Source organism: Scylla paramamosain, chromosome 7 (assembly GCF_035594125.1).
Source record: "Scylla paramamosain isolate STU-SP2022 chromosome 7, ASM3559412v1, whole genome shotgun sequence".
Classification (NCBI taxonomy): domain Eukaryota; kingdom Metazoa; phylum Arthropoda; class Malacostraca; order Decapoda; family Portunidae; genus Scylla; species Scylla paramamosain.
Genome location: NC_087157.1, coordinates 20,001,920 through 20,019,419, shown reverse-complemented (window position 1 = coordinate 20,019,419; position 17,500 = coordinate 20,001,920). Strand labels below are relative to the sequence as shown.

Here is a 17,500-nt window from a genome sequence, read left to right as displayed (position 1 = left end):
AGTTGTGTAACGCACAACATGCCTGGCGTCAGCGGGGATCAGGTGCCAGAACAGGAGAGAGTGGGAGGCTGGGAGTAGTTTCCTTTGCAAGAAGACATTCTGATACACGTAATGAATTGCAGGTTTAGGTACTTATAGAAAGTGCAGTCGTTATCTCCTCGTTATCTCTTCTTTGCCGAGGAAATCTCTCTCTCTCTCTCTCTCTCTCTCTCTCTCTCTCTCTCTCTCTCTCTCTCTCTCTCTCTCTCTCTCTCTCTCTCTCTCTCTCTCTCTCTCTCTCTCTCTCTCTCTCTCTCTGTACCTGCCTTGGACAGTAAGCAATTAGTTGTTCAAGTGGCGGTGTTCCTAAAATAGAAATACTGAAAAGCACACTCCATCTTTTAATACCCAATTAGCGTGGCTTCCTGATGGGAGGTACGGTAGAGCACGCTTTCGTTTGTAAGCCAAGGGAAAGTAAGCGTCTTTCCTCCTCAGACCCTCACTAGCGCCAGGATTAGCTGTGTGCCGGGGAGTGCTGGTGAGCCGTGAGTAATGTTCACTCTTAGATACACGTGCAATGTAATGTATCTCCCTGTCATTATTTTTGTTTATTATTTATTATTATTTATTATGTTTATTATATTGATACTTGTTTTTGTCTTTTTCCTTCCTTCCTTCCTTCCTTCCTTCCTTCCTTCCTTCCTTCCTTCCTTCCTTCCTTCCTTCCTTCCTTCCTTCCTTCCTTCCTTCCTTCCTGCCTCTCTGAGTGCCTGCCTGCCTGCCTGCCGTCACCCTTATATTCCTGTTTTTCATTTTATCCTTCCTTTTCTCTGTTAAATATATATATATATATATATATATATATATATATATATATATATATATATATATATATATATATATATATATATATATATATATATATATATATATATATATATATATATATATATATATATATATATATATATATATATATATATATATATATATATATATATATATATATATATATATATGTATCTCTCTCTCTCTCTCTCTCTCTCTCTCTCTCTCTCTCTCTCTCTCTCTCTCTCTCTCTCTCTCTCTCTCTCTCTCTCTCTCTCTCTCTCTCTCTCTCTCTCTCTCTCTCTCTCTCTCTCTCTCTCGGGAGTTCGTTGATGAATTGGCATGTTCTCATGACTCTCTACCAGTATTTATTGGTGTTTCATCTTTTTCTATCCTGCATGAGTCTGCTCCCGGGAATTAGGTATGGTAGTTGTACGGTGATAAATAATATTTCAGTGCGACCTTTGCAATGTGTTCCTATATCTATGAAAGCTTTCGTTACTGTGGAGTGTGGCTCGAATATTATTATTGTTTTTTTTTAATATAAATATTTTCGTTATATTTGTCCAGGACATTTTTGTTTATGCGCTAAGAAAGAAAGTGACCATTTAAATCCCGAAGTTTAATTTCATTTGTATAAAGAAGTTTAAATTAGAGAGCAAAATGAAGAAGGACTCCTTAACGTGTGGGAAGTGCCTGCCAACTACTATGGAGGGTGTGCTGCGTAAATCATGATTGTATAGGAGCGTGATGTAACCTGTTCACACTGATACCACTTACAGACAAGCGTTCAAGTACCTTGGTATTTCGTAGTAGTGGTTTAAATAATGTTTTGACTTGTTTAGATAATCATCAGAGAGAGAGAGAGAGAGAGAGAGAGAGAGAGAGAGAGAGAGAGAGAGAGAGAGAGAGAGAGAGAGAGAGAGGTGGGGGGGGGGACAGGTAGGCAGGAAGGCAGACGGTCAAACAGACAGGCAGGGAGGCAAGCAAGCATGCAAGCAAGCAAGCAAGCAAGCAAACAAGCAAGCAAGCAAGCAAGCAAGCAAAGAGGCAGAAAGACTAACTTGCGGGGAAAGAGGTGGATGGACATAAAAAAAAGAAAGAAAGAAAGCAGGCAGACAGACAGGGTGACAGGGAAATAGTCAGGCTAACTTGAAAAGGATAGGCAGGCAAAGAAGCAGGCAGACAGGCAGGCAGGCAAAAATAGAAGGCAAGGAAGCAGACAGACAGACAGACAAATAGACAGAGGGACAGATGGATGTGCGGGCAGGCATAGACATGGACAAAGTAGTTTTAAAAAGCGGCAGAAACTGGAATATTTCATTCCAATGAATATATTTTCACAATTTTTTTGTAAAATACTTTAATAAATAGTTTATCGTGCCCTGCAGTGAGTACTTAACCAAAAGTCTAACTGAATTAGTCAGTGGGATATTAATACAGCATAATGTTTGCACAATATAAACGTATGCCTCTTCCGTTACTCGTATATTCTTTCGTGATAACAATTACTGTAAGCGAAGAAAATGCAAACATAGTGTGCTAACTATATTTTTCTCTCATGGCCTCGTATTTACGGTATGCCATTTTTCGTGCACAATACGTAGTTGTCATTGATTTCCTAAAATTACTAAATATACCAGAAGACAGACCTACTGACCCATACTCGTAAATATTGTTCCACTCGTAATGTTACACCACACACACACACACACACACACACACACACACACACACACACACACACACACACACACACACACACACACACACACACACACACACACACACACACACACACACACAACATTAATACAAATAGATGCGCTGCAACAAAGCAACAGAGATTGGGATGCTCATTCTTACAGAGCATTATAGTGAACATGTGAGGCAGAGATAAACAGACAGACGCAGACAGACAGATTGATTTAAAACACTTAGTAACATGTACTTGTTATAAGCAATTCTAAGTGACCATTACTTTCCCGTTCATTCCCATTCATTGAAGCATTTCAGTGTTGAGACGCAAAGGTAGTGTAAGTGTTGAGGCAGCGGTGGTAGTGGCCCCTTGACCTCGCAGCGAGGCAGGAAGGGGAGGCGAGGGACACCAGCAGTGACTGGCCTGAAGGCGCCTTGCGTCCCGCCTCCTCTGTGCGACCCTCTCCCTTGATTGCCTTCATGCATCAATCGCAGCATGACTTGTGCTCCTCCTCTTCAGTCTCACTTAACTACCACCTTCATATTCTAGACACCGCTGAATGTTGGCAAGCTTTACATTTATTATTTTTGCTTCTTTTTATTTTCTTATTTGATCTTGTTATATATGTAATGGTGTTTGTTCGTTTTATTTTGTTGCAGCTGTTGTGCATATTTAACATTCTCAGCGTTTGAAGTGTGTTCTGTTTTCAGTGTTGTTTTCCATGTATCCATGTGTTCTTGCTTGGAGGAATTTGACACGTTTTATTTATGACATTTCGTGTTTTTGTTCAGTATTTATTCTTTCCTCTTTTGTTCATGTGTATGTTGTTAACTCATGCAGTAAATGATTTCTGGTGGTTCTGTTTATGATGCTTCATTTTTAGCTCTTTTTAGAATAGTGAAGCTGCATCACTTTTTTATGTGGATGTTTTGATATTTTCAGGAAAGGATGGCAGGTGGTGCCGCGGTGAGCACTCCCAACACATGCAGGAGGAAAGTGAGTACCTGCTTCATTACGTCATGTGCCCTCTATTTTGGAATTTTTTTTTTTTATCATTTCAACGGAAACCTGTCACTGTTGCCTGCCTTTCTCCTTTCAGCTTCCCACGAATCTGTGAAGGAAAGAAACGATGTGTTTTTATGGTATCGTGTCAGTAGTGTTATCCATTGAAGGATTAGTTTAAACCTTTTTCAAATGCGTTGTTTTTGTCTCTCATTTTTCTGCCTTCCTAGGGTATATAATTATATGAAAGAAGACAGAATGTAAATTTAGTCTATAATGTTCATTGCAACATCTTACAGGGAAAAAAGTCCTTTGAGGATTAACCGAGAATCTTTTTCAAAACTATAATTTTTGTATTCCAGTCTTCGTGTGCTTATTTCAATTTATGCATAGAGAAAAGAAGGATACGAAATCATATGTTTTCTATAATGGTGTCATCTTTTTGGTATAAATATTTACTTAGAGATTCAATTGAAACCTAACAATTAGCTGTCATTTTTGCGTTCGTTTTATATATATATATATATATATATATATATATATATATATATATATATATATATATATATATATATATATATATATATATATTTTTTTTTTTTTTTGTATGTACGTATATATGAGTGAAGAAAGGAAAGATGCAATTACAAAAAACTTTCCACAATAATGGGAATATTCACTTAAGGTCTTTTTAGGTAAAAGGAGGAGGTAGTAGACACCTGCCGAAACGATAATTACTCACAGTGAGGTCTAAAGCACTGTTCAGGGGGTGCTGTGAACTTATCATTAAACCCAGCTGTGACCTCACTGAACGTTTCCCTTTGTGTCTCACAACACAAGGGGGTAGTCACAGCCTGCCCTCTAAAGACAACTCTCTTCCTCCACACAAAACTACTTGCACCTAATAACACACACACCCTTCACTCAAAAATTTTAAAATCATGGCGACTTCTACACCAGCCTCGGAGTCCCCATCTGGGGAGGGGACCATAAATGTCCCCAGGTCGGACTGCCTTTCCGTCGACGACCCTAAGATTCTTGACACCCCCCTTAACTTTTTCTTCATTAACTTCTGCAACATTCGCGGTCTAAGATCTAATTTTCAATCTGTAGAACACCACCTCTCCTCTTCTAAACCTCATCTTCTTTTCCTCACTGAAACTCAGGTGTCTGAGGCAACTGACAGTAGCCCCTTTTCTGTTCCCTCCTACTTTCTCTATCCTCATTTTCGATCCAAAGCTGGATGCTGCGTTTATGTGCGCAATGACTTAACCTGCTCTCGTGCCCACGCTCTTGAATCTTCCGAGTTTTCCACCATCTGGCTACGACTACAGAGTCATTCTCATACTAAATTTATCTGTGCTGTATACCTCTCTCCTAACTCCTCTGACTATAAGAAATTCTTTGACTACTTAACTTCCAAAGTGGAGCACATTCTGACCCTCTTCCCTTTTGCAGAGATCTCCATTCTTGGAGACTTCAATGTTCACCACCAGCTTTGGCTTTCCTCTCCCTTCACTGACCATCCTGGTGAACTAGCCTACAACTTTGCTATCCTCCATGACCTAGAGCAATTGGTGCAACACCCTACTCGTATTCCTGACCGTCTTGGAGATACGCCCAACATTCTTGACCTTTTCCTGACCTCTAATCCTTCTGCTTATGCTGTCACCCTTTCTTCTCCGTTGGGCTCCTCCGATCACAATCTCATATCTTTATCTTGTCCTATCACTCCAATCCCTCCAATCCCTCCTCAGGATCCCCCTAAGCGAAGGTGCCTCTGGCGTTTTGCCTCTGCTAGTTGGGGGGACCTGAGGAGGTATTTTGCTGATTTTCCTTGGAATGACTACTGCTTCCGTGTCAGAGACCCCTCTTTGTGTGCTGAGCGCATAACAGAGGTGATAGTGTCTGGCATGGAGGCGTACATTCCTCACTCTTTTTCTCGTCCTAAACCTTCTAAACCTTGGTTTAACACAGCTTGTTCTCGTGCTATACATGATAGAGAGGTGGCCCACAAAAGGTACTTAAGCCTTCCATCACCATAATCTCATGCACTTTATATTTCTGCCCGGAACCATGCCAAGTCTGTTCTCCAACTAGCCAAAGACTCCTTCATTAACAGAAAATGTCAAAACCTTTCAAGATCTAACTCCCCTCGTGATTTCTGGCATCTAGCCAAAAATATCTCCAATAACTTTGCTTCTTCTTCTTTCCCTCCTCTACTTCAACCAGATGGCACCACTGCTATCACATCTATTTCTAAAGCTGAACTCTTTGCTCAAACCTTTGCTAAAAACTCTACCTTGGACGATTCTGGGCTTGTTCCTCCCTCTCCTCCACCCTCTGACTACTTCATGCCACGTATTAAAATTCTTCGTAATGATGTTTTCCATGCCCTCGCTGGTCTAAACCCTCGGAAGGCTTATGGACCTGATGGGGTCCCTCCTATTGTTCTCCGAAACTGTGCCTCCGTGCTTGCACCTTGCCTAGTCAAACTCTTTCAGCTCTGTCTGTCAACATCTACCTTTCCTTCTTGCTGGAAGTTTGCCTACATTCAACCTGTTCCTAAAAAGGGTGACCGCTCTAATCCCTCAAACTACCGTCCTATTGCTTTAATTTCCTGCTTATCTAAAGTTTTTGAATCTATCCTCAACAGGAATATTCTTAAACATCTATCACTTCACAACCTTCTATCTGATCGCCAGTATGGGTTCCGTCAAGGCCGCTCTACTGGTGATCTTCTGGCTTTCCTTACTGAGTCTTGGTCATCCTCTTTTAGAGACTTTGGTGAAACTTTTGCTGTTGCCTTGGACATATCAAAAGCCTTTGATAGAGTCTGGCACAAAGCTTTGATTTCCAAACTACCCTCCTACGGTTTCTATCCTTCTCTCTGTAACTTCATCTCAAGTTTCCTTTCTGACCGTTCTATTGCTGCTGTGGTAGACGGTCACTGTTCTTCTCCTAAATCTATTAACAGTGGTGTTCCTCAGGGTTCTGTCCTGTCACCCACTCTCTTCTTATTATTCATTAATGATCTAAACCAAACTTCTTGTCCTATCCACTCCTATGCTGATGATACCACCCTGCACTTTTCCACGTCTTTTCATAGACGTCCAACCCTTCAGGAGGTAAACATATCACGCAGGGAAGCCACAGAACGCCTGACTTCTGATCTTTCTAAAATTTCTGATTGGGGCAGAGCAAACTTGGTATTGTTCAATGCCTCAAAAACTCAATTCCTCCATCTATCAACTCGACACAATCTTCCAGACAACTATCCCCTCTTCTTCAATGACACTCAACTGTCCCCCTCTTCTACACTGAACATCCTCGGTCTGTCCTTTACTTATAATCTGAACTGGAAACTTCACATCTCATCTCTAGCTAAAACAGCTTCTATGAAGTTAGGTGTTCTGAGACGTCTCCGGCAGTTTTTCTCACCCCCCCAGCTGCTAACTCTGTACAAGGGCCTTATCCGTCCATGTATGGAGTATGCTTCACATGTCTGGGGGGGGTTCCACTCATACTGCTCTTCTAGACAGGGTGGAATCAAAAGCTTTTCGTCTCATCAACTCCTCTCCTCTAACTGACTGTCTTCAGCCCCTCTCTCACCGCCGCAATGTTGCATATCTAGCTGTCTTCTACCGCTATTTTCATGCCAACTGCTCTTCTGATCTTCCTAACTGCATGCCTCCCCTCCTTCCTCGGCCTCGCTGCACAAGACTTTCTTCTTTCTCTCACCCCTATTCTGTCCACCTCTCTAACGCAAGAGTTAACCAGTATTCTCAATCATTCATCCCTTTCTCTGGTAAACTCTGGAACTCCCTGCCTTCTTCTGTATTTCCACCTTCCTATGACTTGAATTCCTTCAAGAGGGAGGTTTCAAGACACTCATCCACCAATTTTTGACCACTGCGTTGACCCTTTTATGGGACTGGCATTTCAGTGGGCATTTTTTTTTATTAGATTTTTGTTGCCCTTGGCCAGTATCCTTCCTACATAAAAAAAAAAAAAAATATCAGATCTTCTAGTTTATATGTTTATTTATCCTTTAGTGTGTTTTACCGTTATGTAGATTAATACTATTTTGCACATTATGATAAAGTGTCCTTGGAAACTATTACTGTAACACATTTCATTTTGTGTGAATTTGGTTTCCACGTAAAAAAAAAAAAAAAAAAAAAAAAACTCCTTCTATGGAAAAAAGATATTTATATTTTCTTTGTTCAATTTGTATTGATATTATTTTTAACTCTGATATCCCGGGAAGCGTTACCACCATGATATTTGTGACCTAACCTAAGGTAACTTTTTAGCGTCATAACCTTTGTTGCAGCTTTATTCAAGTAAAATCAAAGAGAGGAAAGCTTGTATAGTTCTGTGAAGTGTTCTTATTTGTCTCTGTGTGTGTTGATTGTCGCCTTGAAAAGTCAAGGTGACGTGGGCCTTGATGACTAGAGCCGGCCCACACTATTTGTCTCCCTTTTTTTAGAGGCTCGTCGTTGTAGATTTCTGAAAATATTAGTTTTCCTCACGTTTTTATTTTCCTTGTCAGCGAATGAAAGATAATTTATGATTTTCTTAATCATTTAGTAACGTATTTAATATCTTTGGAGGGATCATTCCCGTAGCGGAGCGAGGGGGCTCTATTTTTGTTACCGCACATCTGTACACCCCACCGCTCCCGCCTGGCCCTGGAGGGCACAACGATGATTTGGCCAGGAGCACCTTTTGATGTCCATCGTATATAAAAGTTTCGATTTCATTTTCGGAAACACTTCTTGGTAACTTTTGAAGGCGTATCTTTGTTATTTTATTTACTTTCTTCGTCAGACTCACCTTTTTTTGCTGTATTTTGCATATTTCGATTTATCGGCATGTGGGCGAAGGTTTCTGCCTCGCAACTCGCACAACTATCGCCTCATCACTACAGATCGAGCTCGAGCGCACAAAATGTGCCAATTATTTGCCATAACTCACTTCATATACGGGAAAGGGTTGTGTGAAGAAGGTGTTGTGAGGAGTAAACATAGGAGAAATTAGTTAAATCTAGAAAGGTAGCTAGCTCAGGGAAGGTGAGAAATAGCTTAAGTATTTACCACACAAAATGTAGCAGTATTTTGAATAAAATAGACTTGCTTAGAAGAATAGTGTGTGTAGAGAAATTTGATATCATTGCTTTAACTGAAACTTGGTTAGATATGTGAGGAAAAGTATTTAATCCAGAGGTCAAGATAGATGGTTATACATTGTTCTATAAAGATAGGGAAAACAGGAGAGGAGGAGGCGTCGCGTTATACGTTAGGGACACATTACAGTGTTGTATTAACAGTAGATTTAAAACAGATAGGAAAGCAGTAGTAGTACAGTAGTGTACAGTAGTGGGAGTAGTGTACAGATCACCGACCAGTACAAAGGAAATTAACACCTCACTGTGGCAGGAAATAAATAGAGCAGGCAGGTACAGTCAGGTATGTGTGGTAGGAGATTTTAATTTTAGGAATATTGACTGGAGTCTAATGGTGGGTAAGAAGGAAGCAGAATTTTTTAAGGTAATTCAGGATAATTTTTTAAAACAGGTAGTCGTAGAACCCACAAGGGGGAATAATATTCTAGATTTAATTCTTACTAACAGGGAGGAAGCAATCACGTAGGTAGAGGTTGGAGGACAGCTAGGTAACATTGACCATAGGGAAATTAGATACAATTTAAAATGGGAAGAAACTTTTAGAAGCAAAAACACTAGTAAAATACTTGACTTTAGGAGAGCAGAATTTGAGGAATTAAAAAGGTACCTCCAAGGAGTTGACTGGCAACGGATGCAGGGTGAGGTCAGGTCCGGGACGGAGTTGAGAGAGATAAGGCAAGATGTGAGAGGTGAGGTGAGGTGTGAGGGTGTAGGACAAGAGGAGGTAAGATGTGTTCCGAAGGGGCGGAGGAGAGAGGGAGGGGTATATGGGTGTGAGTATGGTGGAATGTCAGGTCATGCTGAAATGAGAAAGGTGAGGTCGAGGTGAGTAGATGAGGGAGTAGAGAGGATGGTAGGGGCCGAGATGAGGGAATTAGGTGAAGTAAATGTAGATGAATTGTATAAATATTTCGTAGATGAAGTTCATACAGGTCAGTTAGCATATATCCCGTATAGGGCAATAAGATCACAGAAAAATTATCCTAAATGGATGACTGCTAGATTAAAACATTATATAGGGTGGAAGAGAAGTATATATAAGACATTAAGGGCAGGTGAAGAAGTTTTAAGGTCACAATATAATGAATTAGTTAGAACAGTCATGAAGTTAACGAGGAAAGCTAAGGGCAATTATGAATTAAGTGTAGCCAGCCATGTGAAGACGGATCCCAAGGGATTTTATCAGGAATAGAGGACGAAGAATAAGGATACTATAGGTCTATTAAAGGCAGCAGATGGGGAACTGGTTAGTTCTGGGAAGGAGATTAGTAAAATTCTGAATGAGTGTTTTTCATGTCTTCACCCAGGAAAACATGCAGGATATGCCAGATAGTGAACAGATGTTTAGAGCAGATGAGAATGAGAAGCTGACAGATATTTCCATAAGTAGAGAGATAGTGGAACAGGAGATAGATAGGCTAAAAAAAGTTCAAGACACCAGGACCAGATGAAATATATCCCAGAGTACTTAAGGAATGCAAAGAGGTTATTAGTGAGCTGTTAGTCTCTGTCTTTAGGAAATCACGTGAGGTACCAGTAATGTGGAAGCAGGCTAATGTAGTACCCATCTTTAAGAAAGGAGATAAAACTTTAGCGTCTAACTATAGATCTGTCAGCTTAAATTCAGTTATAGGTAAAATATTAGAGTTAATAAGAGCGAGGAACATTAGGGAACATTTAGACAAACATAACTTGATAAATTAATCACAGCCCCTTCACGAAGGGGAAGTCTTGCATGACAAACTTGTTAAGTTTTTACAGTAAAGAGTACGAGGCAGTAGATAATGGTGATAGTTATGATATCTTGTATCTGGACTTGAGTAAAGCATTTGACAAGGTACCCCATGAAAGGCTCCTGAGAAAGGTTAGGGCACATGGGATAGATGGGAAGGTGTTAGGCTGGATAGAGTCATGGCTTAGCGACAGGCGAGAAAGAGTTGTAATAAACGGCTCGAAATCCGAGTGAGGTCATGTAATCAGTGGGGTGCCATAGGGATCAGTATTAGGGACATTGTTATTTCTAATATATATATCAATGCCTTGGTTAGTGGAATTAGTAGTGATGTTAGTAAATTTGCGGATGACACAAAGATAGATTAATTAGATCAGAAACGGGTGCCTTCGCCTTGCAGGCAGATTTAGGATGAATGAATGGACGGACATATGGCAAATGCAATTTAATATCAATAAATGTAAAGTACTTAGCGTAGGTAGAGGAAACCCACACAGTAGGTACACATTAAACGAACAATCTCTGGTAGTTACAGGGTACGAGAAAGATTTAGGAGTTATAGTTAGCTGTGAACTCCGTCTAGGAAAACAATGCATAGAGGCTAGAAACAGGATAAATAGGGTACTAGGATTAATTTTTAGGAGTGTTAAAAGTAGAAGGCCGGAAGTAATATTAATGATATTCTTGGCGCTGGTCAGACCTCATCTAGACTTTGTGCAATTCTGGTCTCCACATTACAGGAAAGATATAGGTGTATTAGAATCAGTACAGAGGAGAATGACAGAAAGGATACAGGGGATGAGGAGTATTCCTTACGAGGCGAGATTGAAGTCATTAAATTTACATTCTTTAGAGAGACGTAGGTTAAGAGGGGACGTGATAGAAGTCTTTAAGTTCCCTTTCAATATTCCCGGAGTCAAGCAATATTTTCATTCTTTCATCCCTTTCATTGGTAAACTCTGGAATTCTCTGCCTGTTTCTGTTTTTTCCCCTTCCTGTGACTAGTTGTTTTAAGAGTATTGAGGCACTTCCTGAAACATATTTAGATTTTTTATTGACTTTTAATTTTTTATCTTTTTTTTTTTTTGTCAGTATGTATGGAAGCGGCAACTGAAAAGATTTTTTTTTCTTCCTCTGTTTGCCATTCGCCAAGAAGATATGAGAGCGTGAGTATAAATAATGGCTATATGGAAATGTAAGAATACCATTTTATACTGACTCTAAATTAAACATGTATTGCATTGTTTACTCCGGTTTACTCAAGTTGAACCGTCCGATATCTTTTCCATCTAAATGATTTTTGTGTTCAGCTATTTGAATTTTTATTTCCAAATGCAGCTCCATGTTTTTAAGAAGCACAGAGGGTTGGAGAAAGACAAATCTTTACTGAGTCTTAATACGAGAATGTTAATAACAGTAGTAGTAGCAATAGTAGTAGTAGTAGTAGTAGTACTACTACTACTACTACTACTACTACTACTACTACTACTACTACTACTACTACTACTACTACTACTACTACTACTACTACTACTACTACTACTACTACTACTACTACTACTACTACTACTACTACTACTACTACCACTACTAGTAGAAGTAGTAGTAGTAGTAGTAGTTGTTGTTGTTGTTCTTGTTTTTGTTGTTGTTGTCGTTGTTGTTGTAGTAAAGAGCAGGATTATTATCTGGAGTGACACCAATTCAGTTTTTGTATAATTTGTATTTTCTTACAATTATTCCACACCTTGTCAATCCATGCAAGGAAAAAAAAGAAAAGCAAAAAAAGAAAACGTATATTAAAAAAGTGAGAGGCAAGACCAGCAAGTGAAACACGCCCTGCCTTCTCCATAGACTTGACGTGTTTACTGCCGCGCTTCCTGCCTGATAATTATACAGTCTTACGCTGGAGGCGCTTAATGTGGTGCATTTGTATGAAAGAATTTACTTTTTGCCATGAATCTCTCTCTCTCTCTCTCTCTCTCTCTCTCTCTCTCTCTCTCTCTCTCTCTCTCTCTCTCTCTCTCTCTCTCTCTCTCTCTCTCTCTCTCTCTCTCTCTCTCTCTCTCTCTCTCTCTCTCTCTCTCTCTCTCTCTCTCTCTCTCTCTCAGCTCGAATTATGATTTCACTGAGTGGTTTAAGAACATATTCACATGTTATTCATGAGCCATCACATCCAGCAGCAGGCAGGAGGAGGAGGAGGAGGAGGAGGAGGAGGAGGAGGAGGAGGAGGAGGAGGAGGAGGAGGAGGAGGAGGAGGAAAGAACACAAAGGAATACAAAGGAATGCAACGGAAGACCAAACCTTGAGTTACTTACGAGGCTGTTTGGATAATTATTCTACTTTAACTATTAATGGGAGATACAGGATAGTACAGAAGGTTCCTCCCCACCAATCTCTCCAGCAGAAGTTGACAAGATACAGGAATTGATACCACGTGCTATAGAAAAACCACATAGAACTTGAGAGAATAGTGAGGGAAAGAGTTGTGGTCTGTCTACTTTTGTTTGTGAGGGAGAGTGTAACTGCATGATAGTTGTGTGATGTGGTGTGTGCGTAGCGCAGGTGAAGGCACAGTTTGGTTGTTGAGGGGTGGTGCAGAATCCTTGCGTTGCGCTTTCCAGGGAGGCGGCAGTCAATCAGGCCACAGCTTCGGTCACTGTGTTTGTGTACCTTCCCTTTAGGGCTGGATTCACAGGTTATCGCCAGCAACTTTGACCTCTAGTACTTAAAATCACAAAGTTGATCAATAACAGGATAATGCGGACGAAGAAAATGAGGATTACAACATGTGATTACATAGGATAACCAAAACAAACACTCCCTCAGGTCTTTACATATCGCTTTGGAATTAATTTAGATTAACTACCCTTTAGTAAAGTAAGCTAGAGCAGTGTATGACTACCAAACCGACACGCCCTCGTGCTTGTGCTGGCGTGGGAAAACCATCGCGCTGTGTGGGAAAAACTGGCTGTGTTTTGATTGGAAAGAATGAAGTGAGATTCTATTATTATTCCTATGCAAAAAAAGGAGGAGGAGAAGGAGGAGGAGGAGGAGGGTAATAACAGCATTAGTAAAAACATCCACTTCAAACACCCCTTTGTCTGTGCCTTTGGACGCACAAATTACCTCAGAATGTTACGTCATAATGAATAAGACAAGTGAAGAAGCTTACTTCCTTTTGAATACCGTCTTTTCGGAAATGTTGATTTTTTTTCTATTTTGTGCAAAAGACAAAAAAAAAAAAAAAAAATACAATTTTTAGTAGAGTGAAAAAAATCTACAATTCACCCTAAGAAGGAGGAACAGAAAAATTACGAACTATACCACCACAACCACCACCACTACTACTACTACTACTACTACTACTACTACTACTACTACTACTACTACTACTACTACTACTACTACTACTACCACCACTACCACCACACTTCACTCTCAACTTCTCCCATTTTCAAGAATTCCTCTCTTCTCTTCCCTTGCTCCACCATCCTTCATCCTCTCTCCCTTACGTTCCATCCTTCCTTTCGCCGACATAATGCTTGCAACAGACGCCCCTCCTCTTCCTCCCCCTCCTCCTCCAGTCCCGTAGCATTAGCAGGGCCTTGTCTCCCCTTATAAGCAGGGATGCTTAGTGGAACATGTCGAAATAGCGTTGCCTAGCCGCCGCCGAGTATAGGAGTGTATTGAGGGTGCATTATCTCGGTACAGTGGCGGTGAGCGGGGAGATGGGTCGGTGAGTATGTTCAGGCGCAGATAGAGAAATGTGTTATTGGTCTGACGAATTGATTAATGAATAGGTATCTGGTTGAACAGGTAGATTTACAGATAGATGGCTGGATGGGTAAATGGTAAAATAGATTGATTGGCTGATAAATAGATTGATATATAGATGGACAGATGGATGGATAGATAGATTGATAGATACATGAATAAATGAATAGGTATATAAGTAGATATAAATATATATAGATGGGAAGATAGACAGTTCAGTAAGTAGAAAATAGATTAGATAAATAGACAGATAGACAGATAGACAGGGATAATAGTACATAGGTGGGAAAATATGTTGATAAATTCCCGTTGATTGATAAGAAGGTGGAAGTATTAGATAGGGAGAGATATACAGATAAAACATCGACGAATGGGTAGGTAAGTGAAGAAACACAGGATGGTTGAAGAGCAATATACATAAACAAATAAGAAGAAAGTGGAAGTGTAAGCGATGAATCAGATAAAGAGAGAAATTAGCTGTATATTGATGGACAGAACACATAGAAATGCAACTGTAAATCATGGTAAACAAACTAAGATAAATAAAGGTATGTACTATGTTAGAAGGAAATGACATTAGAGAGTCAGCCAGCACATCAGACATTCAGAAAGCAGGACAGACAAAGACACATAGACACACTGACTGATGGGTGCATATGCCAAATGAAATAGTAAACAAACATTCATATATAGAATCATTACAAATAGACAAATATCAGAAACTTTGCGGCAGACAGACTGAATTTCGCATAACGAAAATATTTGTATGTTCATGTTTGGTAACTTACACACGAGCAATGGATAAAAAAGAGAGATTTTACATATAAACCTAGAGAAACAAAGGAAAGCAAAACATTATAAAACAAAAAAAGACACATAAAAAAAATGATTCCTCCTGTGAATCAAGTTGCAGACAGAGGCGCCCACACACACACACACACACACACACACACACACACACACACACACACACACACACACACACACACACACACACACACACACACACACACACACACACACACACACACACACACTTTCCTGTCGCCAAAAATACACACCATTCTCCTGTTACTCTATGAATTACCTTACTAGAAATTAAAAATGCATATTTTAAATTTTGTATATTGTTGTGTGGATCACTGGAATTGTGTTGAAACCATGCAGAGAGAGAGAGAGAGAGAGAGAGAGAGAGAGAGAGAGAGAGAGAGAGAGAGAGAGAGAGAGAGAGAGAGAGAGATTGGATGTCTTGCAACACAATACACATGCATATATATCGTGCACATTATTCTTCCTCTTTCTTTTTTCTTTCTTGCGACATTTGGAAAAAGCAAATGTTGAGATATTGTGTGTATGTGTGTGTGTGTGTGTGTGTGTGTGTGTGTGTGTGTGTGTGTGTGTGTGTGTGTGTGTGTGTGTGTGTGTTTGTGTGTGAAATAATAGACAAACGGACAGACAAACAGATACATTACAATACACAAAATTGCACATAAGCTGGGGACAGAGACTCCCATCCAATCACGCACCCACCCACACAAGACAGACAGAAGGTCAAAGATATACTGATATACGTACTGACATACATTCTTCATCTCTTCGGTCAATATGAAGACGCTACACGAACTTACATATTGTACTGTGCGTCTCGAAGGAGTAACGCCGGGAGATGACAACGTCCGCCCTTTACTGCTCAGGGAAGCACAGGGACTGAGTGTGTTGCTGGCAGTTTGTTGCAGTTTTAGGATTCCTGAAGGCTGACGAAGAGTTTTAAAAGTAAGAATGTATTGGAGAGAGAGAGAGAGAGAGAGAGAGAGAGAGAGAGAGAGAGAGAGAGAGAGAGAGAGAGAGAGAGAGAGAGAGAGAGAACACAAACATAAAATTGGAGAGAATGAAAAAGAAAGTTTAAAGTAAAAAACAATGAAAAAAAAAGCTTCTAACGTATAGACAAGTAAATGTATATACATGCTGACACACACACACACACACACACACACACACACACACACACACACACACACACACACACACACACACACACACACACACATTGACAGTCATAGCACCACACAAAAGAGAAAAAAAGCCAGAAAATAACAGAAAGAAGTGAAAAAAAGAAAACATTGAAAGACATAAGCCGGAGTGAACAAGTGACATTAGGAAGAGAATGTAATCTAATATTAGTAGGTGCCTGAAGTTACTCGGAGAATGACATCATGCTTAAAGGAAGGTGAGGAAAGAAAATAGCATGCTTTAACTTGGGAAAATAAAAAAACTGCGGTATTGAACAAGGAAAATATGAGGAAATAACGCACTAAAGTGGGAAAATGTGTAGCAGATTGAAAGGAAAAAAAATGAAATTAAGTGCTAAAAATGGTGATGCCTACTTAGAGAGAGAGACAGAGAGAGAGAGAGAGAGAGAGAGAGAGAGAGAGAGAGAGAGAGAGAGAGAGAGAGAGAGAGAGAGAGAGAGAATGTGTCTTTCCTGTCACCTCAGATAAAAATCTATATGTTTTTTACGACATTTCATTGGCGCTGAAGGACACAGACAATGAAAAAGTAAATATGACGGTTCCTTCTTTCATATTTATTTCTTATGACATTTTATGAGACAAGACTGTACTTCGGTATCCTTATGTTACATTGTTATTTTGTCTTTTTATTTATTTATTTATTCTCTGCTTATTACTTATATTTAATACATATACTTCTACTGTCCTTTGTTTTCTAACATTATTTTGTTAATTTATGCTGTTTCTTTATTGTTTACATTGCTGCACTTGAGTATAAGTTTTTTTTCTTTTTGTAAGAGGGAAGAAAGACATTTCGGATTTTATCTGTGGAAAGAAAACGTGTGTGGGATTTTTCTGAGGAACATTATTCGTGTGTTGAGAGAGGAGTGTTTTTAAAGTTCATTAAATCTCTCTCTCTCTCTCTCTCTCTCTCTCTCTCTCTCTCTCTCTCTCTCTCTCTCTCTCTCTCTCTCTCTCTCTCTCTCTCTCTCTCTCTCTCTCTCTCTCTCTCTCTCTCTCTCTCTCTCTCTCTCTCTCTCGCTTTAGTTAACAGTGGAACCTTGCACAGTTTAAGTGGATGAGGAGAGAAAATAGAGATACAGATGGATGGATGGATAGATAGATAGGTAGAGAGATAAAAGTTAGATAGACAGATAAGTAGATGGATAGACAGATAGATAGGAGGTCATATTTGCCTTGATATCGCCGTGTAATAAGCCCCGAGGAATTCATTCTTCATAGAACGTTAATTGATTTATAGGCGGAAGGCGAAGCAAGGCAGCACATGT

At 39.8% G+C, this 17,500-nt stretch overlaps 1 protein-coding gene across 2 annotated transcripts in view; it reads left to right on the top strand.

The window, feature by feature from the left end:
- LOC135102196 (uncharacterized) overlaps window positions 1–17,500 on the top strand; it is a 106,755-nt gene that overhangs the window by 21,885 nt on the left and 67,370 nt on the right. Inside the window, exon 2 of one of the 2 annotated variants that reach the window (XM_064007021.1) lies at window positions 3,449–3,502. The exons of the other annotated variant lie outside the window; for it this stretch is intronic. Coding sequence (XP_063863091.1) covers window positions 3,449–3,502 — 54 coding nt within the window. The remainder of the gene's footprint in view (window positions 1–3,448; window positions 3,503–17,500) is intronic. 2 annotated transcript variants of the gene reach the window in all.